The 26,299-nt window shown below is 44.1% G+C and overlaps 1 protein-coding gene across 2 annotated transcripts in view; it reads left to right on the top strand.

Annotated features, from left to right (window-relative positions):
• Nucleotides 1–22,966, top strand: part of LOC146344512 (sulfotransferase 1 family member D1-like) — a 29,708-nt gene extending 6,742 nt beyond the window's left edge. Inside the window, exons 1-8 of one of the 2 annotated variants that reach the window (XM_084857515.1) lie at nt 3,114–3,304; nt 11,470–11,618; nt 12,287–12,412; nt 13,818–13,915; nt 15,814–15,940; nt 17,147–17,241; nt 18,093–18,273; nt 20,266–22,966. In XM_084857515.1, the coding sequence (XP_084713641.1) occupies nt 3,270–3,304; nt 11,470–11,618; nt 12,287–12,412; nt 13,818–13,915; nt 15,814–15,940; nt 17,147–17,241; nt 18,093–18,273; nt 20,266–20,378 (924 nt within the window). In that variant the 5' untranslated portion in view covers nt 3,114–3,269 and the 3' untranslated portion in view covers nt 20,379–22,966. Of the gene's footprint in view, nt 1–3,113; nt 3,305–11,469; nt 11,619–12,286; nt 12,413–13,817; nt 13,916–15,813; nt 15,941–17,146; nt 17,242–18,092; nt 18,274–20,265 lie in introns of those variants that run through there. The other variant, XM_084857516.1, reaches the window with a different exon arrangement.
• Nucleotides 22,967–26,299: the final 3,333 nt, after the last annotated feature.

The raw sequence follows: 26,299 nt of genomic DNA, 5'->3' as shown, positions 1-26,299 counted from the left end.
GGCATTGGGTGGTCACACTGTTAGTCAGTGTGAGGCAGCTGTAAGGCCTGAGATGGCAGATGCTGAGCAGACAGAGCGGTGTGTACGGTGCCCTGCGCAACCTGCCCTGCACCCCATAAGCTAGGGGCAGGGCTGGATGCTGTCCTATTGCCAGTGTTGAAGTGAGATTGAATGGCCTGTTTGACTGGCTATTGCGCATGGATGGAGGAGGCACCGTCTTGTCCTTCAGCTCAGGCAGCAAAATGTCTTGGGCCGGCACCGTGGATGTGGACTCTGACGTTAAGCCAAGGGCTTTTATGGGAAAGATGTATTTTTCAGAGAGATGGAGTGGGGAGGTGGAAGCCCAGAGGCACTTTGGGAGGGAGGATCAAGGCATAAGGAGCAGGAACAGAGAAGGGAAATAGTCATTTAAAAGAGCAAGTGAATACAGGGTGGTAAAAGTGGGGGAGGAATAGGGATTTTGAGAGAGAGATGCATGTGCGTGTGTATGCAGGCATTAGGGGTGGGTGACTGATTACCCTCCAGATGTTGTTGGCCTGCAGCTCCCATGAACCCTCACCATTGGCAATGCTGGCTAGGGCTGATGGGAGTTGTAGGTCAAAACATCTGGAGGGCCACACGTTGCCCACCCTTGGTAGATATGTATGTTACAGTATTTGGTGAATGTTAATGATTCCAGGTAAATTTTGTGAACGTCCCCAAACTCAGATGCACTGGCAAATGTTGCCAGTCATGTAAATACGAGTGTTATTAGTTATTTGTATATATCCAGAACATGGGAAAATGTTATCTAATTTAGGGTATTAACAAAATGTATCTGAGGTTTCCAGTATTTATGTGGGAACGTCAACATTCACCACATTTTGAATTTTCACTATGATCTTTTGCAGGTAGGGTAGGGGTAGAGAAGACCCCATGGTCTTCTAGTTCTTGTTTGTTTGTTTGTTTTATTACATTGTATATCCCACCTTTTTTCCTCCTTAAGGAACCCAAGGCAGCGTACATAATCCTCCTCCATTTTATCTTCCCCACAACCCTGTCAGGTGGGTTGGCTGAGATCTGTGACTGGCCCAAAGTCACCCAGTGAGCTTCCATGGCTGAGTGGGGACTAGAACCTGGATCTCCCAACTCCCAGTCCAACACTCTCACCACTATGCCACACTGGCAGAGCGGCCAAACCAGCAGAGAACCTTTGACTGGCATTGCCAACACTAAAGGCTGTTTCCCCCTAGTGGAATGTCTGGGTAGAACAGACATTAGGATAGCCATGTTTCTTTTCCTTTTTACATTTTCAAACCATGTGTCAACCAATAAAAAATATTTTTAAAATAAGTAAATTGAATTTTAAAAAGAAAGAAATTCCAGCAACGACAATAGAAAGGGAATAGGAAAACATATATGGTTTTCATATATAGCTTCCAGCTTTTTGGCAAATGATGGACACAGACAGTTGCCAATACATGTTTTCTGTGCCAAAACTGTGTGACCAAGTATTTTTGTTGTTGTTAACTTCCCTTTCTCCCTCAATCTTTAACCAATCTTCCTGAAATTTTCAAGTTATGTAAAATAAGACATTTCTGTCTGGCACATGCCATTTTCAGGAAGATTGGTGAAAGCCTTTCGATTTTATTAAGGTTAGAATAACCCATCCCCCTGATTTTCATTTAACATGGCAGAATCCTTTTTTAACTGATCGCCTTATCTATTGGAGGCACAATTATATGCTGCTGTTATATGCTCCCCCTTTCAAATGCAATTCCACTGCTGGCTTAATGCTGCAGCAAATGAGTAGATATTTAGCAGAATGGAATGCGCAGCAGCTGTTTCTCCATTGTTCTTCAGAACTGTAATCATGCAATCCAGTGTGAAAAGAGGGAGAGGACTGATGTAATAGCTGCTTATGTCACTAAAGACACGGAAAGCCTGAATGAGCTGGCAGCTCTACTATGGTTTTCTCATCTGTCATTCCTGTGGGAAAGAGGCATTTGGGGGGATTTCTTTCAGGTTGAAGGTCACAAGCAGAACAAACCCGATCTAGTCCTCTCCCCTCCTCTGAGCTTCCCAGTGGTACTAGTCTCACCTGGATTAGCAAAAGAGTTCAGGGGGAATAGCTGGACAAGCAGGAGGACAAATTTACGACTATGAAATATTACACAGAGCTGGTGTCTACCGTGTGGTGCCTGTAGGCACCAACATGACCACAGACACCTTTCTTGGTGCCTGCCAGGCTCCTGCCCTTCCCAATTTTTATTTTCTTTCCTAAGACCTTTTTAAATCCAGAGGTTGGTAGGATGCAAAGCAAAATGCTGCCCTCCAGCACCATTTGTATTTGTGTTCCAAATAGTGTCTTGATGTTTTGGACTCAGACCCCTCCTCGGCTTTGCACTCAGCTTCTTGGGCAAATTACTTTTCTTTTAGTCTCACTGGTTTACCTTCTGGGAAATGAGTGTTTTGTGACTGACTTTGCCCACCAGGGTAGCCATTTTATGAATGGGCAAGTCCCCCCATGGCAGCCATTTTGTGAAAGTTTCCACAACACTCAAAATTCCAAAGGTTCCCCAAAAGGTTAGGAACCTCTGATATAGAGAAATGTTCTATGGTTGTGCCTTGCTCAGATTACTGCTTGGATTAAGTGCCACCTGTGCCCTTAGCTTGGCCCAGTTTCATGCAGCCCTCAGCCTAATTTCAAAAGCCTTCTGCATGCAATCCACTCAGATTTCTGGGAAGTGTAAGCTGTCCCTTCCCTGTTATCCTGTTGCGTGGGAAGGAAGAGAGGGAGAGAGAAGGGGGTGGCAGAAAGAGAAAAGGGGTGGCCCTCCCAATTTGGAAAGAGAATAGGGATGACCCTGCCTTGCCTGCCATCAGCTTTGGCCCCGTTCGCCACTGATACGCCACTCCCAACAGATTACCCATGAGGAAAAGTAGCCCTTGAGAAAGAAAATGGTTTCCCTGTTTTATAGCTTTGGAGTCAACATGACATGAGCTCTGAACTATGCCCTTTGTACTTTCAGATTAAATATGTACCGACCTTCACTATACAGTAAAAAAAAAAAAAGTGATTTCTTTTCCTCCTTGAGCTAGCTTATCCTAACAACTTTGAAATCTCCCACTAGGGCAGTGCAAGCTGTATGAGAGAGAAATCCTTTCAGTGTGATTCCTGGCTGGGAAACAGAAAGGTAGCTGAAAGCAGGAGCACTTCCACGCCTGCACCTAGGAACTGGAGTCTCAGCTTCATATAAACTGCCAAACCTGTACCGAACTTTGAATACATGGCAAATTCTCCAGCTTTACAGCACAGAGAGGGGTATGTACATGTGACTAATGACAGGGAGGCAAGCTTGGTTTGTGATTTAATGGCAAATCCAGTTTCCTTCAGTGAAGCCAGCGTTCTGTGGATGATGCACTCAAAAAGACATTCTGATTTAAGGAGAATGATAACTGCTTAATACTTACTGATTCACTTAAATTGGCTTTTGTTCTCCTGCATACTTTAATTTATCAGTGGGACATTTGTGCAAGTGGTTTGGGGATCAAGGTGCCCTTTCCATGCAGCCACTTCTGGGGGTCTGTTCCTAGCAACCAGGCATGGCTTATGAGGGTAAAGCTCAGCTGGAGGTTTCTTTAGATAGGGGTCCTTCCAGATGTTGGTGGCAATGCAAAATCATAGCAACAGACATGCAACTCCCCAGACAGTTACTCACCAACTGGGGCATGGTGGCCGTGGTTGTGAGTTATTTTTATCTATAGTACTGACTTGCTTGCTCAAGATCATCTCATTGCCAGACTGCTAGAGATTTGAGCACTGCAGAACGTGATTTTATTTATTTATATAAACATTTGTATCCTGCCCTATATCATTAAGATCTCATATGCATGATCGCTTCATATGCAGTTTCTCATCTATGAAGATGGGGTAATGATAGCTTCTTAATCAATGAAACAGCTTCAGGTTTCAATCCTGAACAGAGCACATTGGCTGAGTCCAACTTTATGGCATATTTCTAGTTGGCTTACTGGGGTTAGGCATGTCTTTATTCAATTTATTACCTTTATAACCAAGGCTAGGGCAGAATTCATGTCCCCCTTTACCATTACAACACCTATATAAGGTAGGATAGGTTGGGCTGAGACATGATGGCTAGCCCAAGATCACCCAGAAAGCTTTGGCCTAGCAGAGATTTGAATCCAGGTCTCCTTGATCTAAATCCATCACCACTATATATTCACATACAGAAGCAAGATCATAGGAGGAGGAATGAGAAGTTTCTGACGCTATCATAACAAACAGCAGAAGCAAGACAGTGATGAATAATTCACCCACTGCTAATTCTTGAGCGTGCTCCTTGAGCAACAGGATTAGATAACAGGATTACATAGGGGATAATCCCCACAGGCCTGATCTTCAGAAGAGCACCACAGAGGTGTGAAAGAGAACTCCTGCATTTGCTTCTTTCTCTGCCCAAGGGAAATTCTTATCAAACCCTTGTGGTTTCCAACCAATTCAGACTTAACACTTTATCTACCTGGGCTGTGTTTCCATGACAATGGAAGGAGAAGCTAATGGAACCAGTTTTTTTTTTTAAGGAATTGGCTTTGCTGCAAGCAGGGCTCCGTAAGCAGATTCTCTGGACCAGTAAAAATCGCTTCACAGAACATGCCTTCTGGTGGGGTTGGAATTAATGTCATCTGACTGGCTGCTCAACTAATAAGAGAGGCTTCCCTCCCCTCTCCCCCCTTTCTCCTTCCCCTTGAAAGTCCAGATGCACCTGCATTTCAGGAGCAAGCCTCATTGAGCACAATGGGAGTTATTTCTGAGTAGAAATTCTGAGCATTGAGCACATATGTTTGTTCTGGGAAACGGGGGCGGGGGAGAACACAAAGACAGAAACCAGCCCCCATTGTAACCTGCAGGATCTCTATAACGAAGCTGTGAAGAACATACTTCCTAAGGCAATGAATCGGAGCCTTGAGATCACGCTTAATCGCACTTAAGGAATTGGGCTTTAAAATGTGCCATTTCAGTTGAGGGGGATCTCTGTTATTCCTGTGGGCATTCAGAGGGCAAGCCTCATTCAGCACAATGGGAAGAAACACCCCTTGACTGGGGTCACTGTGAAAGGCACACCCCTGGGCAGGGCTAGCATACCTGAGGTCAATGCAAAGGTTGGGGCACACAGCAACTATACCGGGGAGAACCTGACTTAAGAACAGAATTGGACTTTAAGCAGGCTCAGGAAATCCGGTTTTTCCCTGATAAGCTCCGGGGTGACTGCTGGATGGCCACAATGTCATGTATCCCTAACAACCTCAACACACAGCCAGCTTGGAATAAATCGCTGGTGGAGACACCCCCTGGTATATACATTTCTCAGTACACCTGTTGCCCTGGCTTTGCTGCCACTCAGTCATCAGATCCACCAAAAACCTGTTCTCTAAGACTAGCTATGAATGTATAAACTTTGCCCCCAATCCTGAAAAAAAAAACCCTGCGGACGCCTGTGCTCATGGATGGAAACAGGAACTGACACCAGCAAATCTGAATTCACTCTGCATGTTTCTGCTTCCTTAGAAGGTTTGTGATGCTGGCTCTTGCTTGCCCCTGCTCTGTGGATCCCTTCTTTGCAGCAGTGATGGGCAACTCCCCATACATGGAGAACCTGTCCAGATGCATATCTCAGCAGAGACTATTTCTGCATTGAGGAAATCTTTGTGGGGTGTTTCCACCAGTGATTTACTCCAAGCCGGCTATATGTTGTGCTCAATGAGGCTTGCTCCTGAAATTCAGGTGCATCTGGACTTTCAGGGGAAAAGGGGGTGGGAGGGGGGAAGCCTCTCTTATTGGTTGAGCAGCCCCTGCCAGTCAGATGACGTTCTCTCCAACCCCCACCCCCACCAGGAAGTATGTTCTGTGAAGCGATTTTTACTGGTGTGGAGAATCTGCTCTTGGAGCCCTGCTCACAGCAAAGACGATTCCTTTTTTAAAAAATCCAGTACTCCTCCATTAGCTTCTCCTTCTGTTGTTGTGGGAACACAGCCCAGGTGTACCCCTCCATTGATTCTCAGTCAGTAGATCTCCTGTCCATTGGTAGACTTGCTGTCCAGATAACATCTGTACACCCATGGCTGAAACTTTAATCCTTTCCCTGGCTCCCCTCATCCCCTCCAGCCCTTAATGCTGCTACAATCAACTATACACATACACGCATGCGCACGCGCCTATTGTGTTTCCCTAAAAAAAACCCCTCAGCATGCCAGCAGACTGGATAACACTGCTGGACTATACTGCAGGGTTGCCATACAGGACTCTAACCTCCCACCCCCCAGCAAAATGGGTATAACAGCACTGGGCTGCCTTGCAGGAATGGCGTAAACGATGTTCTTTCAGCCACAGTCCTGCCCCCTGCAATGTGGGTATAATAATGATGGACTATCGGCACTAGTATTGGCAGGGTATTTTTCTTTAATGTTGACAAACTTATGGGTGGGGGAACACATTTTAAAATATGAAATAAGCAAGCCCTGCATTAGAAAGATTTCTAACCCCCAGGAGGCTTAACCTCCAACCATATTTTATCTGACAGAGCACTCCAGCGAAGTACGTCAGGAAATTATCTTTCTGCGATCTCAGTCCAGAAGCATTGTAGAGTTTTTACTTTGGCATGCTTCAATGTTCTCCCATCAGCAGTTCTGGAAGGAAGATATCATAAAATCCCTTACTGTGAACACAAGTGCCCCTGTGGCTCTGGAGAGGTTGAATCAGCGACTCGTATTCTTTTGTATTATTCTTTCTATCGCGATTTACACGATTTTTAAAATCAAAACTGTTTTACTAAAAGTGCCAGGAGGATCAGATGCCTTTTATGTTTTCTCAGTGTCACTGCCGCTGCCTCCACCGCCTGCAGTATGTGTATAAAAATACAAAATGCTTTGAATCAAAGCAATACAAGGGATCATTCAACTGCAGAAAATACGTGGGGTAGTAGTGGTGGTGGGAGGAAACAAGAACAGCTGTGTAGAAAAAGATCCAGCATGCAGTGCAATTCTATATATGTCTACCCAGAAGTAAGCCCTGTTAAGTTCAGTGGGACTTACCCCTAGGTAATTGAGTATAGGATTGCAGTCTGAGTTAGTTGCATTTAGTTCCTGTTGAAATCAATGTGAATTGAATTAGGACTAATTTGTCCCATTGATTTCAATGGGACCTATATTCAACTAATAGAGAGATTAAACTACACTTGACATTAATCACATGATTTGCCCTCAAATACAAGATTTTTCTTTCACAAATAGCCAGTGAGCCCCCCCACCCCAGTCTGGATTAGGACTCTAGCCAGGGGAGAGGCCTTTAACCTGTTGCTCCCTGCTACTGTCCTGATCTGAATCAGCCCCTGCCCCTGCTTTCTATCTGCATGGGAAAAGCTCCCATTCACTCCAGTGGGAGCTTAACCCCTCCATGTAAATAGCAGGTGCTGGGAGGGTGGGGAGATCTGGATTGGAACTACAGTGGGTTAAAGCCCCTCCCACCACCCCATGCTTGGATCCCAGTCCAGATTGGAGCCCCTGTGCTGGCTAGTTGTGAAAGAAAAAACTTGCACTTAAAGGCAAACCATGAGATTGATGCAATGTGTGGTTTGGCCCTTAATCTGGGCCCATCCCTTAATATCCCTTATACGTTCAAAAAACTTTTTCTCAAGGGCTATGTGGTCTTTAGAATTCTGAAATTAATTAATAAAACAATTCTATCAACACCTGTATATATAATAGTATGCCTCTCCACTCCCCCCCATGAAATCCTATGCATGTCTACTCAGAAGTACATTCCACTAAACTCAATGGGATTTACTCCCAGGTAAGCTTATATAGGATTGCAGCCTCAAACAATCAACTTTACCATTAACTTAAAACATTAGTAATCCAGGCAACAAAGATCTTACAAATACCCACATTTACTACTATTGAAGACCCCCAAAGACGAGATTATCTATTCATAGAAAAAAAATATTTAAAAAGTAATTCTGAATAGCAGAAGTTCTATATACGTTATCTCTAATACATAACAGCCAATATTATTCATGTCTATTCAAATGTAAGTCTCGCTGCATTCAGTGGTCCTTGCGCCCGGGAACAAGTGCATAGGATTGCAGCCTTAAGTGTGCATGGGATTGCAGTCTATCCAGGGGTAACATTGCACTGCAATGTGCCTATTCAGAAGTAAACCCCATTGAGTGTGGTTATACACACTTAGCTGAGAGCATTGAACTCAGTGGGTTTACTTCTGAATAGACATGCATAGGATTGCATTGCTTCACGTTCTCAGTATTGGTGGTCAAAACACTTTCTGCCAATATCTTTGATGACAAAGAATAAAAAAGACACTATATATAAAAAAAAAGAATAAAAGAGGACACCATAATAATGTTCTGCCAAGTGAAATAATTTTTTAAAGACTAATTTCTTCAAAGTTACACCATCGCATTTTTTGTTTACAGGAAAATCACAAGTCAGTGCATTAGAGCTCACTAATAGAGCATATGCTTTGCCTGCAGAAGTTCCCAGGTTCAGTCTGTGACAGGGAAGAAAAACTCCTGCCTGAGACCCTGGAGAGCCACTGCCCATCAGTGTGGCCAATACTGGGTTTGATGGACCAGTGGTCGGGCTCAGTATGAAGCCAGCTTCCTATGTTCCAGTGTTCCACATGAGCTGTAAGATGGGAGATCCATGAATGGGAACAAGATTTTTTTTTTTTTTAATGTTAATAGCAACCATGGGACAGATTGGAAACATGGTGCTAAGGTGGGGTTCCCCCCCCTCTCAGACACACACACGTTCTGTTCCTCCTAATTAAAATGTACTTCCCCAAAGCTGCTATTTGCCCCACAGGACACAATATACAGGTATGATCCAGTTGCCTATATGTTTGGCCTTGCAGGGCAAATAGCAGTTTGTGCAGGAGATTTTAATAGGGAAAAGTGGCATAGGGAAAAGAGTTATGATCCTGCTTTCCCAGTTCTGCAGTCCCAAATCAACCCCAACCCAGCTGCTACTAAGACTTTAGAAAACATGGGAGATCCTATTCCCAGAACTTCCATGCCATGTCTGGGTTGACCTTCAGACAGACAGAGGTTCAAGCAGCCCCAAAGCTTCATGAATTATTATTTATAAAATTGCAATTACTAAGCCTGTCTTATAAGTCTTGAGGCCGCTTGACACAATACGTTTTAAAAAGATGTTTTTAAGTGTATAACTTAAAAGTAGAAGTGAGGGTTTCACCCTTAAAAGTGGTCTAAAAATAATTTTACATAAAAATTTTATAACTGATTTTGCAAGCATGTGTGCTATGCAGATATACTAGCCAGGGAGCTTGATTGGCTGTACGCTCCGAGAGAACCCTTGGTGGCAAACTCAAGTTTGCCTCTGCATAATGTGTGAAATTCCCTTTAACATAGATTTCATGTGTTCCACTGTACTAAACAGGGGTTAATAAAATCTTGTCATAGCTGAGAGCTTCATTAATGCCTAGCTAATCTCCAAGGTCCTCTGGTATTATTAAGTAAACAATGATGTCAGTGGAAACTAGAACCCCCTGCCATTACCAAGACACCTTAAGCCACCACAGAGTATTAAGTCTGGTTGATTATGTGCACAAGAGAAAACCTGCAGCTGCTAGAGATTTCATCTCCATAATATTCTTTACATCACAGTATTTTTCTTTTCTCCTCCATGGGGCAAATTTATTTCACATAATACTTCTGTTTAATGCCGACAAAGGATTTCATAACTAGGGTGAGCTTTTGATTTGGAAAACCAAGAAATCCACAACGTGCTTTGTTTTTGAAAGCCTGTCCCATTTCAAAACACTTTTGCAATTGGGAGAATTGTTACTGATATGTTTTCTAGCACTTTTCCTCCACTGACAGCAAATGATAATTATTTGTATAGCACCACTGTAGTGTTGCTGAGCTTTAGATGTTCCTTTGGATAATGCAGTTTGGGCTGACACTTATGTTACAGAAGTCAGTACAAAAGGTTTTCACAGGGTTGGCCCAACCATTAGGCAGCCACTTCTGGCAGCTGATTTTGGGTGTCATGAAATAGCAGCAAATTATTAGTTATTTAGGGCACAGTCCTATCAGGATTCTCATCAGCCTCTGAACTTGGAGGCTGATGGGAATCTTATGCAGAGCAGGAGGAGTGTGGAGGCGGTCTTTGCCTCTGTGCTCCTACCACTCTTGTCTTTTAGCTAGACAGGCGTTTTCGCCTGTCTAGCTGAAGCGCCAGGGAGGGGGAGGATGGAGGCTGGGGATGGCTCATAGCCTTGCTCCCCTAGTCCCCTCCCAGCCCACCGAACCATCCTCTATGCACTCGTGTAGAGCGCTCTGCACCAGCTGTGCGAGGGAGGGGAGCTCTGATTCCCAGCTCCAAGGTTTGTAGCGCTGTCTGCGACCTTGGACCTGGGAATCTCAACAGTCTGATGGCCTAAGGTCATAGGGGACATAGGATTGTGTTCTTAATTTATTATTACCAGAGAAGCCCTTGTGGGATTTTCTGCCTCACATCCCCAAATAACTTGAACGGCTTTGGAAATTATACACCTTGACTTTATGGGGTTGGGGGGTGGAATTAGCCTCTCTGCCTCAGGCAATACAATCTCTTGGGCTAGCCTGGCATATGGATTTATGGTGGTTGTCCTAATGAACTCCAGTGAGAGTCTAGGCTGTGAACATGGGCAAGTGTCTGTACTGCCTCAAACTAGAATATCAGATCTTTTGAGATCACCTGTTCTGTTTAAGCCATTGGGGCAACTCTTCCCCCCCTGCAGTCCTTATACAGCTCCTCAGCCAATTCCAAAAAGCCCCGCTTTTCCAGCTTTCCTGGCAAGTACAGCACAGCATAGCTGGCTGTCGGATTATGTGAGTTGTAGTCCAACACATCTGGAGGGGCCCAGGTTGGGGGCAAGCTGCCCTATGCTTTCACACAATAGCGAGGTCATCCCAAGTAATGTCAGCTAACCAACATACAGTGAATTTAGTAGAACAGTGTAAACATCCTGATGAGTCCATTCACAAAGGTTGAGCAACATGTTCTGTGATGACATTCTCTTTAAATGTCAAGCAGCACCTGAAGCCACTTCTACCTCCATCCTAATATCATGTTTCACTTCTTCCTGGGCTATAACCTGATTCACTTGATGACTTTTTACTACACAGTGTGCACAAAGAGTTTTTGCACTCCTTACAGCCATGCTCTTGTCAACCAGACACCCATATTCTTTGGAGGCTTAGGGGTATGTGTGTGTATACACCACTGAGGAATACTTAGGCCCTACATTTTCTACCCATCCTTCTTTAGTATTGCAGTAATTTAATAATAATAATTTAATAATGACAACTCTCCTGTAAAATGTGAATACAGAGATCAGATGGCTGAAAGAGAAAAGGTATCTATACATTCTCTTCTTCCTTCCCACAGGATGGAGTTGAAAGACAGTGTCCTCAGGCGCCAGTTGGTAAATGTCCATGGCGTACCCCTGTTCTGGAGCACTGCTGAGGAGTGGACCCAGGTGGAGACCTTCCAGGCCAGGCCAGATGACATTCTCATTGCCACCTACCCCAAATCAGGTGCCTGTGGCTCAGGGCCTTTCCAGATGGTTGTTGTTAGTGCAATAAACACACAGTGGTTTAGATGGTTTGTGCCATTTTAGGAAACTTTAAGGATAATTTTATGGAAGAGAGCTCCTCCTTTTGTGCCAGTGCTCTACTAATGTCAGGAACTCCAAGGTTTAAACTGGGAACATCACAGCCCAACGCTGGGACCCTGCTGTCTGGGGCTGTCTGTGTGCAGGCTGGGGCTTTCTTCTAGAACAGAAGGGAATAGGGATGTGCACCATAAGCCCCTGTCATTGGCAGCCAATGTAGAGCCTTTGGATTGAACGAGCTAGATTTTTCTTTAAATGATAGCTGTTCAGTTGAATTCTGTGGCCAAGGTGAATGATGGCCTTTTTCTCATAGTGCCAGAATCATAGCATCCACACAGAGCCAGCTACAGACTAGAAACTTATTTGCTGTATGTCAGTGTTAAACCAGTTGATTTTAAGGGACGCTCTTTATTTATTTATTTAATTTTTATACTACCCAGTAGCCAAAGCTCTTTTGTTTGAGCTGATGTGCAATGTCAGCAGTGTACACACCCTTTTTACACAAATGAAGTCCATTTTATATTTTATGCTGAATTGCTCGGTAGGGTGGGGTGGTGTTTTATTTAACTTGCACATGCCTTTCACTTTCAGGGACTACCTGGGTCAGTGAAATTGTGGACATGCTTTATAATGATGGAGATGTGGAGAAGTGTAAACGAGATGCCATTTTCAATCGCGTTCCTTTCATGGAGCTCATCATTCCTGGAAGGGCAAACGGTAAAGCCTTTACCATGTGTACAAACTACAAACAAGATGACAAACTCATCTCCCCCCTACCACAATGTATTAGTGTTTCCCAAAGTTTTAGTACCTGTGACACAGATTCTTTTTTTCTGAATTAAAATTGGAGGCCCACTTGACTACACTGTATTGGTCAGCTCCAAGAACAGTGGGCAAGCATTCTGCTTGCAACTGTGAGAGAGCTCATCCTGCATTCCCCTTTGTGTGGTCAGAGTTCAGGGACAGGCTTTCTGGCCTAGGGAGAAGCTTCAGAGATTCCCCTGTGTTTGTCAACTGTCTCTTGGATTACATCAGTGAATCCTGCAGCATCATTATCCCTCCCTTGGGGTGATGTCACTGCGCATTTATCGTTGGCAGCTCTGAAGGGCATAATGTGGTTGAAGCATCTAACCTGGCAGTTTAATTTTTCAAAGTACACTTCAGACCTATTTATGGCTGACACTTTGGAACAGTTGTCATAGACAAATTCACACTGCATCAGTCAGACATAGAGCCAATTTTTTAACATTTAAATGCCTGGGCGAATAAGGACATTTTTGCCTGGTGCCAAAAAGACTGCAGAGTGGAGGCCAAGCAAGCCTCTTTAGGGAGGGCATTCCACAGCAGGGGTGCCACTGCTGAGAAAGCTCTTTCCTTTGTTACATAACGCACCTCCGATAAAGGAGACACCTCAACAAAGGTCACGGCAGAAGATCTCAAAAGCATAGGTAAGTTGATATGGGAAAGAGCAGGGAAGGGATGGTTGGAGGGAAACCTGTTTGTTTATTATACAAAATGCTTTCAAAGTCTGGAAAACTATAAAAGAAGGCTAGTACCACTGCAGCTGGATAGCATTCTTAGCCGTGACACCACTAGTTCTGGCTTCTGCAGTTTTGCACATATCTCCATAGTTTCTGTTGAGCTAAAACATTGCCAGGTTGCCACACAAATGAATGGGAAGGGAACCAGCTTGTCAGAACTTTGTCACGCAGGATCTGAGAAGGAAGCACTGGCAAAGTAGTCCATAAAATTGGGACACAGCTGGGCAGAATCTTTGAGTTCAACTCTGAATTAAGCTTGCCAGACCTGATGCTTAATTTTGGTGCTGAATTTTCTGGATTCTAGTGGAGGCTCCACTGTCATGAATTGAGCTCTGTGCATGTGTGGCAAGAGCTGCTGTGATGTACAGAGCCTTCATAACTGAAGCCAAACCTTCCATATTTTAGCAAGCCCCTTAGGTTAGTCTGAAGTAGTTCCACTATGGGTAGAATGAGAAAGTCACTGTTGAATTACAGCAGTACAGGAATTCAGTGGCATCTCTAGATCAGCCCAGGAGAAAATGTTTATTCTAATAATTTTTTCTGTTTTTTTCTTCTTATTCTTCTCTGTATGTGTTTTCCAGGTGTAGCCCAACTGGCCAAGATGCCTTCTCCTCGATTAGTTAAGACTCACCTCCCAGTGCAACTTCTTCCTGAGTCCTTTTGGGAAAATGGCTGCAAGGTAAACAAGTCTACCTTTCGGTAGGATACACCACCATGCTTATTTTTATGTGGGTACACATCCTTAGAGAACAGTCTCTGAGCATGCTTCAACCCTGGTGTGAGAGGCCACGTATGGGTAGAAATTTGGCTAGCCTCCACCTGCAAGCAATTGTGGCATTCCCGAGGGAGGTGGGAGCTGGCTGTCATGTGCAGCTAATGAGCCCAACCTGCACAGAGGAAAAATGTAAACTGACCAAAGACAGAAGGAAAGTGGTGGTGGACAGAGGAAAAGACAAGGGGTCCTGTGTATGAAGTCCCACAACAGACAGGCAAGTTTTATTTTGAAAGACTGTAGGAGATATTAAGACTTATGAGATGGGCTAATTGATCCTGGGACTATATATTAGCAAAGCATCAGCCTCTATAATGAGCCAACTGTCTCTTGTTTAAGGCCAAGCTGGAAAAAACTGAGCCTTCTGAAAGAGTTTAGAGAGACTAAACTCTGAAAGGCATTGTCATTAATAGCTTATCACAGCTGGATTTGTTTGTGCGCTCAAGAAGAACAAATATCTGCATTGAAGAGTCAAATGCAAAGAATGACCCAATTATATTCTCTATGACAGTGTTAACAATATCATGGTACTTACTCCAAGGAGAAACTGGGCCTTCAAATAAAAGACTATAATTTTCTATGGAAAGGTGGCACAAAGCATAAAAACTTGAATTAAGGCACACATTGGTCTTTCCCAAGGAGAAATTATTTCCCCTGATCTATATGGCATGCAAGCACACATGCATGATAAAAGGTAGGGAGTAAAAATTGTACCCAGGTGCTGAAGGACATCAGCTACTTTATCTTCCCTGAATTATTGTTTGCAAATATTTAGGGGGCCAAAAAGGGAATTTGAATAGTGTGAGACTCTGGTGATCAGTGTGGAAGGGCTGGGACAGGGGCCAGCGTCCCCTACTCCCAGGCAGCCCTGCTTTCCAAATATTCTGGGGAAAATGCTCTACAATGGGCAGATTTTATTTTAAACTTACACTAAAACACTTTACCTTGCATTTCTGTCATTGGGGTGCTCTCAGACAAGCTTTTTACTCTGTTGTTCCCTACCTTATTCATGGAATTTTACTGTGTGTGCGCGTATGTGTGTCTTCCATTTGTAACCCTGCCGTGTTTTCCCACCACTTCTTCTGTCATTTTTCCTACCAGGAAAAAAAAAAGATTAAGGAGGAAAAGACGGAATAGCTGCTCAGTTCGTCTGGAAGCACCCTTAGATATCCAAGGCAGCTAAATGCAAGTCTGTGGGGAACGTTCTTGCTGAAACAGACAGTGTGCACCAGGGTAGATGTCAGGACTGCCTCTACCATTAGGCAGGGTGAGGTAACCGCATCAGGCGGCAGATGTTGGGGGGCAGGAGCAGCCCCTCAGCTGTTCCCCGCTATTGGAGGACAGACGTATATGTGCCACAGAGCCTGCTCTGCACCCCCTAAACTAGTTTGCTGCCTTCTGGCGCAATGGATGACATTATCCCATCACCAGCATTGAAGTAAGATTCAATCAGTTCAGTCAGCTTCTGTAAATGAAATAGGTGGGGGGCAGCAGGGGTGAATGAATGGTGACCATCTTGTCCTTTGCCACAAGTAGCAAAATGTCCTGGGCCACCTCTGGCGGACATCTTTGAAATGTGGATAAACTCTTATAAAGTGCCGCATTAGTTCTTGAATAAACAATCTCATTATGTTTTTTTAAGAAAAAAGAAAGCTGAGATGTAGAGTTCATGGAGTTGTTCCTTTTCCCAGTCTTCTTTATATGTCAAAGGTTTCAAGAATATGTACATTTTTTTAAAAAAATGTACATTTTGCCATTTTTGATGAATCCACAAGAAGACAAACACTCAATTATCTTTCCTATAGATGATCTATGTGGCCAGGAATGCCAAGGATGTAGCTGTCTCTTACTATTACTTCTACCAGATGGCAAAGATGCACCCAGAGCCTGGCACCTGGGATGAGTTTCTGGAGAAATTTGTGGCAGGGGAAGGTAGGACCTTGACAGAGCATTTCCTTACAAAACCAAGCCCACAAATGGTTATTCCTAAGCTAAGGACCTCTAATTTTCCTGATCATTCCTTAGACAAATGTTTTATACCACTTAAGCTGTCATGGGATCCCCCAAAGATTCCTGGGACTTGTAGTCTGATAAGGTCCTGAGGGCCAAATTATGTAGGATGACAGCAAAGCCATGCATTTTAAGTGCAGGTCAGTCCAGATCATGTGTAGACCATGGGGTGGGTGGGGGTGTTTGTGTGATTTAGGGTGTGAAAGTATTCAGGGAGTGAAAGCTCAGTCCCCTCCCTTACTGCCTATATACCCCCTTTGCAGTTTAAATCACCCCCTGTACGCTACATGCGATTTGAGTCAGAGCCACATGTAACGACACCAGGTCCCTGCGGCTGTTACGGCTGTTTTCGCCCTAAGCATCATCTGTTAGACACCGTGACTTCTTGCTCTTCCAACTCTAAAAGAATTCTCCACAGCCTGTTGGGAAGAGGGAATGAACCTGTTTAAGCCTGGAATGGAGAGATGCCCTCAGTGGTCCTGGCCCTACAGCACAACCAGGGGGAAAATGTGTGCTGGCATGTATGAAATATCAGGAGAAATTCAAATCCAAAGAAAACAAGTCTGAATGGTATGAAACTGAATTAACAATAATATAAATCTGCTTCTGCACTCAGGAGGGACCGTAGTTTAAGCATGTGGTAGGGCACATGCTTTGCAAGAAAAAGGTCCCAGGTTTTATCACTGGCATCTCCAGTTACAAAAGAATGAGGTAGTTGATGAAGGCAAAAACCTCAGCTTGAGACACTGGAGAGCAGCTATCATCTGGACTAGACAATACTGGGCTAGATAGAGCACATGGAAGGTTTGGAAAATGTGAAATAATGGAAGCATAGCCTCTGTACAATGCTGTGCAGGCAAAAAATGGGTAGCTGCTATACATATATTGCAGTCAAAACCACATTATGTGAACGCGCTAAAATACAGTACTCCCCATTAACCATCCTGGTCCTTTCTGATCCTAAGCCAAAGATTAAACACTGGAATATCTCAAGTAGAGCTCATAGGAATGCAATCTTAGTTTGATAGGACTATTGATATTTTTATTTCTGTATTTTATTTAAGAAGCAGCAGCAACATTTACTTCTCTCTCTCTCTCTCTCTCTCTCCCCCCTCCCCCATTGTACAGTGTCTTTTGGATCCTGGTATGATCATGTAAAAGGCTGGTGGGAGAAGAAAAAGAGCCATCCAATCCTATACCTCTTCTATGAAGATATGAAAGAGGTATGGAAGAGGACGCTTTGTTGGCCCTTGCATTCTAGAGCAAGGGTTTCCAACAGGGCGACTATGGGTGTCATGACACCCACAGAGCCCTCCACTGTCACCTGCAAAGGGCACCTACGGGTACCTGCAAACCTTTTTATAAAAAAATATTTCCCCAGTTTTTAATATATGTGCATGGATTTGCATATATTCAAAGTGATGAATACATATGAAATTGCCATATATGAAAATACATCTTTCTAACAATTATACACAGCTATGTATCCCTTTCCTTGCTATTTCTCTCCCTTGCCCTTCCCTGGCCACCTTCTTTCTCTCCCTTCCTAGCTCCTAGCCTTGCTGTCACCTACTTACCCCTTTATCATGCTGTTTCTCTTGACTCCCAGCCTCTAGCCTAGCTATTTCTCTCCCCCCACCTCTTTACCTCACTGTTTATCCCACCCTTCTTTGCTTCTAGCCTCGCTCTTTCTCATCCCTCTACATCTTTGCTGTGCTATTTCCCCCTCCCTCCCAGCCTCTAGCCTTGCTCTTTCTCTCCCCCCACCTCCTTTGACTAACCAGGCCCCCGTGGCAGCCATTATGTGAGTAGCCAGATCCTCCTTGGGAGCCATTTTGTGGTGGTGCCCACAGCAGTGTCTCAAATTCCCAAATGTGCCCACAGGCCCAAACAAGTTGGGGAGCCCTGCTGTAGAGGCATAAACCTCCTGTGGTTGGGAAATAGCTAGCCATCTCTCTGTTGTATTATCTCTAGCCAATCTCTGGGGCACAGAAAGTGACCAATCATATTTTTTTAAAAGAAAGGGGTGCACAAAGGGATGCAAGTTCAGATCTGGTTGTTTTTCTCTCTGCAGGACCCCAAACGTGAATTGGAAAAAGTGACTCAGTTTCTGGAGAAAGAAGTGTCGGAGGACATGTCGGAGAGGATCCTTCACCACACGTCATTCCAGGAGATGCAGAAGAATCCCACCTCAAATTATAAGACGGTTCCAAGTTCTGATATGGACCACAGTGTATCACCCTTCATGAGAAAGGGTCAGACTCTTTCATTCACAACTTGGTCGTGTAACATCCAACTTCTCATAAAGCATGAATTGGGATCAATAAAAATTAGGAAAATAGTTTTAAAAATAAGACAATTTAAATTTTTCTTGTGCATTTAAATTCCCTTACATTTTTCATATTACATTTTCAAACTGTTCTCAAGAGCTATGAGGGTCAGAATTATTTAAGTAAAATATGTAAATACTTACATCTGTTAAAGCAATTCCAGTTCCCAAGACGTTGGGAAAAAAATATTTAAGAGAAGTGGCCAGAAAAGAAACATAAAAGTTCACAATTTTTTTCCCTGTAGTGGCTTCCATTAGCTATTATCATTTAAATTTTTATCCCATGTTTTTCCTAAGAAGCCCCAGCAACGGTTCCTCACACCATCCCTGAAAGGTAGGTTAGGTGGAGATATATGGATTGGTTGCACACAAGCCTTTTTCTTCTGGATTGTCCCTCCTTTATTCACTCACTTTCTGCAGACTGACCATTCCAGACATAATCGCCACCCTATTGCATTTCAGTGTTTCCTGTGCTGTCCTCCTATGTTTCTCTCTCCAACCCCAGACCTGATCTGTGATTTATGTATTTTATTTTAATTGCAAAACAATGCAGTTGCAGCGCCAGCTTTCCTTGTGTGGACAGGCAAAGTGCCTTTCAATTAAATACATCCCCTTTGCAAGTCCTGGGCACTTTATAGAATCATAGAATAGTAGGGTAGGAAGGGGCCTACAAGACCATTGAGTCCAACCCCCTGCTTAATGCAGGAATCCAAGTCAGAGCATCCCTGACAGATGGCTGTCCAGCCTCATCTTGACTGCCTTCAGTGTGGGAGAGCCCACCACCTCCCTAGGTTCCATTGTTGTATTGCTCTAACAGTCAGGAAGTTTTTCCTGACGTTCACCCGGAATCTGGCTTCCTGTCACTTGAGCCCATTATTCCGTGTCCTGCACTCTGGGATGATGGAGAAGAGATCCTGGCCTTCCTCTCTGTGACAACCATTCAAGTACTCGAAGAGTGCTATCCTATCTCTCCTCAGTCTTCTCTTCTCAAGGCTAAACATGCCCAGTTCTTTCAGTCTCTCCTCACAGGGCTTTGTTTCCAGTCCCCTGATCATCTTTGTTGCCCTCCTCTGAACCCTCTCCAGCTTGTCTGCATCCTTCTTCAAGTGCGGTACCCAGAACTGGACACAGTACTCCAGATGAGGCCTAACCAGTGCGGAGTAGAGGGGAACTAGTACTTCATGTGATTTGGGAGCTGTACTTCTATTAATGCAGCCAAAATAGCATTTGCCTTTTTTGCATCCACATCACATTGTTGGCTCATATTCAGCTTGTGATCTACAACAATTCCAAGATCCTTCTTGCCTGTAGTGTTGTTGAGCCAAGTATCCCCCATCTTGTAACTGTGCATTTGGTTTCTTTTTCCTAGGTACAGAACTAGGCATTTATCCCTATTAAATTTCATTCTGTTATTTTCTGCCCAGTGCTCCAGCCTATGAAGATCACTTTGAATTTTGTTTCTGTCTTCCAAAGTATTAGCTATCCCGCCCGATTTTGTGTCATCTGCAAATCTGATAAGATTAATTGCCCCTTGAATGGCCTCTGTGAATTATTATCAGTCTCTTCTTCCCTGGAGTGTGGGGAGATGTTACTGCTTTCATTTCATTTCATCTCATTTCTGTTTTTATTTTTAAAATGTTGAGTACTCCAACAAAGGCTTTCATAAGCTAGCTGCTACTTGTTATTTCTGCTAAAGAAGAGCAAATCTTTGAAACACTGGGAAGTGGAATTGCTTCAGTAACCCTTTCAGTAGGTAGGATATGTACATGTTACTGGGCCAAACCCATGTAAAACCTTGATTGCTGTGGGTGTGTGCCTAACACTGTGCTAGAATTATTATAGCATCGGTAATTAACTGCATTACAGATCATAGGGCTTAAGTTTACCTAGTGATTTCTGGATTTTCTCTCCACCACAGGCATTACCGGTGACTGGAAGAACCACTTCACTGTAGCTCAGAATGAGAGATTTGATGAGGAATATGCAGAGAAAATGAAGGAATCCACCTTGCTTTTCCGAATGGAGATCTGAGGGATGAAGATTTTCCGCTACAGGGAGAAACATTGTGTGTGTGTGTGTGTGTGTGTGTGTGTGAGAGAGAGAGAGAGAGAGAGAGAGAGACACGGACACACACACACACACACACACACACAACTGTATTTGGAGAAAAACACATATACTCCTCTACTCTCAAATCATCCCCTCCCAAAAAGGCATTTCAAGCTAAAAAAAAAAGATTGCCATGCTACAGTTACATGTGTCTAATAGGGTGGCCACAAATCTGTATCAAATGTGCGTATGCTAATTCATACATATGTATAAAAATTTGGAAATTACTATAATTTAATGGCCAGGCACCCTGTGTGCCTTCCCCATCTACTGCCACTGCTGCTCTCCCTTCTTCTGGTTCATGATCTTTAAACAGGACTTGGACTGGATAGGACTCCAAACAGAGGACTGTCCTCTGTAAACTAGGACACAACCCACCCTAGGGTAAAACGAGGCTGAGCACCTGGTATCCTGGGGCAGCTGCAAGGACCCTGGTGCCCCAGCAGGGCCTATCTGTGCTGACCTCTGCCCTCCACGCCGGACAGCTGGGTTGGTGAGCCTCCATTTTCATTTCCTCAGTGTTCTGGAGTGACAGTATGCTGGACATTCTGGAGCATTAGGGGACACTGAAATGGCAGCTTCCAGCCTCCTTTGGAGAGTTGCTGCCACTGCCTGAGAAACCTGAGGGAGCTCCTTGATGTAAGAGGGGGCCCATGAGAGGCATTTTCCTGGCACCCTCTCAGACCTGGAGCTGCGCCTGGGTTTGGCATGTAATTTCCTCTGAAGAGTCTCCCCACTTCTTCCACCTGGCCACAAAGCCTTAGATAATGGGTGCGGATAATGCCTTGGATTGGGTGGGGATGCAAGAAATGCCAGCTAAGCAGGCACTGTTCAGCATTAGGTTAGATCTGAACTGATCTCCATGCTTTCCCCGCATTTTGTAGTTACTACAGGGCCTTCAGTTCTGTCTCTTTACTCCTTGAGATATGACTGCCATTTCAACTCGCTCACTTTCTGAGGTACCTCCATTTGCAGAAACAGCCCCTGCCTTTGCATGTATGTTAGCATGGGATTTGAACTGGGGACTCTGGCTGCAGGGCTCCAGCACCTTCCTCGCAGGTGGATAAAACCATTGGCCTCATCCTTGCTGCACCACAGTACCACCCAGAGCATGGGAGGGTGCTTGCAGCTCATCGGACTAGCCAGACCAGGTGATCAGGGAGAGCCACGAGGAGCCTGGGTGGCCTTATACAGTGGTTGCTTCAGGCTTGGTTCATCAGTCTGAGCAGCTTTCTCGCTAAGAACAGTGGTACAGAATCATGTGCCTCGCCTCCATTCTGCTGGACTGCTGCTTCTAGAAATCTAACTCAGGGCTTCTTCACACGGAGCTTTTATCCTGCTGTCGAGATTGCTCACTCACGGAGGTTTGCAGGCCCTTTAGATGATTTTGTGAACCTGCAGGGCGTCTCCTGCACTACATGACCTTTATTCTGTTTTTAAATAGATTGGAGATAATGAGCTATCAAATTACCCCACTTGTGTCCCCCCCCCCCCCCCGAAAAAGGAAAAGCCGCAAGAAGAGGAGCTAGACTAATGAAACATATGGAAGACTCAGATAAAGGGGAGAAAGCGGGGGGAGGAAGTGCATGTAAAGTTGTGATCCTGCATTTAAAACGAAAGCAGAAAGCCCTGTTTTAATTGTGGGATTTTAGGCTGGTGTAGAGATGCTCCAAATGTCTAACCTTGACTATGTACCCGCCTCTGGCCCCTCTGATCCATTTTTGCTGCTCTGGCCCTTGACTGCTGCCAGACCAGACTACACACCAATTTGGGAAGGGTCTCTGGGGGGTGCATTCCAGCAGGGCATACGGTGTATGACCAAGGACAGAATAGCTGGGGCTCAGCAAAGCGGGCAGGATCAGATGTAATTCGTACCGATTTAGGCATTTTCCCACCAAGTATACAAAGTACAGCTTAGTTTTATGAATGTCTACTCAGGAGTAAGCCAGAAAATCAGAGCACAGAAGTAAGCCACAGAAATACAGGCCTCCAGCTCCCATATGTTCTCCATATAGGGCTGATTTAAGGTTTAAATGCCTTTAAATCCCCTCTTATCTATGTTCACTTATTTCCATTCTTAAATATCTCTGTAGATCAATGCTTCAAGATGGTCAGGCAGCTCTTATTGAAGTACTGGATTAGTACATAATGTGACAACGAGGGAGCAAGACTCCTCTGTTGTGGCATTCTAACTATGGAACACTCTCCCCAGGGAGGTGTGACCAGTGCTGATATTCTTTTGAGTGTCAGGTCAAAACCTTTATGTCTTCCCAGCCATTAAGCTGGGTAATGGGAGCTGTCTATTTTATGTATCTCCTGCCTTTTATTGCAATTACTGATGATTTTATTGTTTATACTGTATATTGTGGTAGGATTTTTAAATTACATTTTGTATACCATCCCAGTATGAAAATATTTCTCAGTAAACAATGAATCAATATTGGTGGTAGTGTTTAGTTTTGTTCAGGGGAGGTCCTGCTTTGATTCCAATAAAGCTATCTTACATTGGGTGTGTGTGGAATTATTATACAAACTGCTTTTGCTCGTGCTGTGTGGAACATCATGATCTGTCAGGTTAGATAAAAAATTTAGGGCTGATAGCTATTGTATCTGAATGAGAAAATCCAAATGGCAACTTGCCAGAAGGGATGTCTTGGGGTGTCTCTACATGAGCACTCTCGTGATTGGTCACTCCCAGAAGTTTGTGGGTCTTTTACATGACATCCTCAACTTCTAGGACATCTCCCACGCATTTCCTCCTTTATCCTGCTTTCAAAAAGATCAGAGATAAGGTAGTAATGAAAATTAATGATGGCATATCGGCAGTGCGTAATGCCAGTGAACTTGAGAAGGAAGGATTTTACTCAGTTCAAGCCATGTGTCTGCCATTTAAATGCCTGAGCACATTTCTTAATTGCAGGCTGATCGGAGGGAGAAGAGGGTAAAATACCTCCCTGTAATGAAGGGAGACAGATCTGATCCTCCACCCATCAAGCTCAGAAGCAACATCCTCTGTTGATTTGGAGCACCCATTAAGTTCAGCGGGGCTTACTCCCAAGTAAGTGTGCCGAGGGTTGCAGACTTACAGCACAATCTTACGTCTACTCAGAAGTTCGTCCCACTGAGTTCAATGGGACTTACTCCCACCTAAGTGTGCCAAGGGTTGCAGACTTACAGCACAATCTTACGTCTACTCAGAAGTAAGTCGTAGCTTTCCTGGGGGCTGCAAGGAAACAGTGCAACACAAACAATGAAAACAAGACACACAAGCTCCTTTGCACATATGCCTGGGAGGGAGGTGCTCCCTGGATTCAAACCACATGTCTTCCATGTAAAGGAGCCCATCCTAATTCCACAAAGCAACTGAAAGCAGAAAGCCCCAGTAAAGATGCGGGGGTTTTGCTTAATGTAGAGACACCCTTGATATCATTAGAAGTCCTAATCAAAGCTGATCTGGTTTGAACAAATGGTTCTGCTACCACCATGTGTAGCTTAAGCCTTTGTCCTGTTATGGAGTAAAGAAAACCAGCATTTGATAGTCGTCGTTGGTTAGGATTCCAACTGACCAGAAAAAAGCCATGACGGCCTGCTCTTTTGCTTTCAAAAGCAGGGTTATGGTGCAGAAATGAGCAGATAAAGCTTTTCCTAGGATGGAGGTAAACAGTTGCTAAGGTGTGCATATCAAACTGCTGATGAAGGATTGGTAGCCCTGTTATCGGTGAATCCAGCGTATGCTTTTTCTGTGGCCCTACACCTCTGCCTGTAATAGCAACCAGACATGCAGTAACAGAAGCTAGATACCATTTTGATCTTCTGCTTGAAGTCCAGTAAGGCCTAAGGCCATCATGGATATAGATGGTAATCAACTGATAGATCCATGCCAGGTAAAGGTTAATCTGGCTGTTGAGAAGCACCAACAGCAAAAGTGGCAAGCCTGCCAACCATTGTTCGTTCAGAAAGTATAGGCCAAGAGAGGAGCTGCAGAATAAAATATACAACTGTTCGCTACTGCCACTTTCTTTTTGTAAGATCCAGGAGGAAGGAAAAGATCTTTTGAAAATATGCAGTGGAGGTGAAGAATAGATTTAAGGGACTAGATTTAGTAGATAGAGTCCCGGAAGAATTATGGACAGAAGTTCGCAACATTGTTCAAGAGGCAGCAACAAAAAACGTCCCAAAGAAAAGGAAAACCAAGAAGGCAAGATGGCTGTCTGCTGAGACATTGGAAGCAGCCCAAGAAAGAAGGAAAGCAAAAGGCAACAGTGCTAGGGGGAGATATGCCCAATTAAATGCAAAATTCCAGAGGTTAGCCAGAAGAGATAAGGAATTATTTTTAAACAAGCAATGCGCGGAAGCAGAAGAAGATAATAGAATAGGAAGGACAATTTTCTGGAAGAGGTCTCTTCCAGAAAATTAGAAACATTGGAGGTAAATTCCAGGCAAAAATGGGTATGATCAAAAACAAAGATGGCAAGGACCTAACAGAAGCAGAAGAGATCAAGAAAAGGTGGCAAGAATATACGGAAGATCTGTATAGGAAGGATAATGATATCGGGGAGAGATGTGACGGTGTGGTCAGTGAGCTAGATCCAGACATCCTGAAGAGTGAAGTTGAATGGGCCTTAAGAAGCATTGCTAATAACAAGGCAGCAGCAGATGACAGTATCCCAGCTGAACTGTTTAAAATCTTGCAAGATTATGCAGTCAAAGTGATGCATGCCATATGCCAGCAAATTTGGAAAACACAAGAATGGCCAACAGGTTGGGAAAAAAAACTTATATCCCCATCCCAAAAAAGGGCAGCACCAAAGAATGTTCAAACTATCGAATAGTGGCACTTCTTTCACATGCCAGTAAGGTAATGCTCAAGATCTTGCAAGGTAGACTCCAGCAATTCATAGAACGAGAATTGCCAGATGTACAAGCTGGGTTTAGAAAAGGCAGAGGAACTAGAGACCAAATTGCCAATATCTGCTGGATAATGGAGAAAGCCAGGGAGTTTCAGAAAAACATCTATTTCTGTTTTATTGACTATTCTAAAGCCTTTGACTGTGTGGATAATCACAAATTGTGGCAAGTTCTTGGTGGTATGGGGATACTAAGTCATCTTGTCTGCCTCCTGAGGAATCTGTATAACGACCAAGTAGCAACGGTAAGAACAGACCACGGAACAACGGACTGGTTTAAGATTGGGAAAGGAGGAGTACGGCAGGGTTGTATACTCTCACCCTAGCTATTCAACCTGTACTCAGAACACATCATGCGAAGCCAAGGCTGGAGTTAAAATCGCTGGAAGAAATTAACAATCTCAGATATGCAGATGATACCACTTTGATGGCTGAAAGCGAGGAGGAGCTGAGGAACCTTATGACGAAGGTGAAAGAAGAAAGTGCAAAAGCTGGGTTGCAGTTAAACCTCAAAAAAACCAAGATTATGGCAACCAGCTTGATTGATAACTGGCAAATAGAGGGAGAAAACGTGGAGGCAGTGACAGACTTTGTCTTTCTAGGCACAAAGATTACTGCAGATGCTGACTGCAGCCAGGAAATCAGAAGACGTTTACTTCTTGGGAGGAGAGCAATGACAAATCTTGATAAAATAGTTAAGAGCAGAGACATCACACTGACAACAAAGGTCCGCATAGTTAAAGCAATGGTCTTACCCCTAGTAACCTATGGCTGCGAGAGCTGGACCATAAGGAAGGCTGAGCGAAGGAAGATAGATGCTTTTGAACTGTGGTGCTGGAGGAAAATTCTGAGAGTGCCTTGGACTGCAAGAAGATCAAACCAGTCCATACTCCAGGAAATAAAGCCAGACTGCTCACTTGAGGGAATATTAAAGGC

Source organism: Heloderma suspectum, chromosome 5, assembly GCF_057233095.1.
Source record: "Heloderma suspectum isolate Gila_16-S chromosome 5, 16-S_ref, whole genome shotgun sequence".
Taxonomy (NCBI): domain Eukaryota; kingdom Metazoa; phylum Chordata; class Lepidosauria; order Squamata; family Helodermatidae; genus Heloderma; species Heloderma suspectum.
The sequence above is the reverse complement of the archived record's forward strand: the minus strand, read 5'-3'. Positions and strand labels throughout refer to the sequence as shown.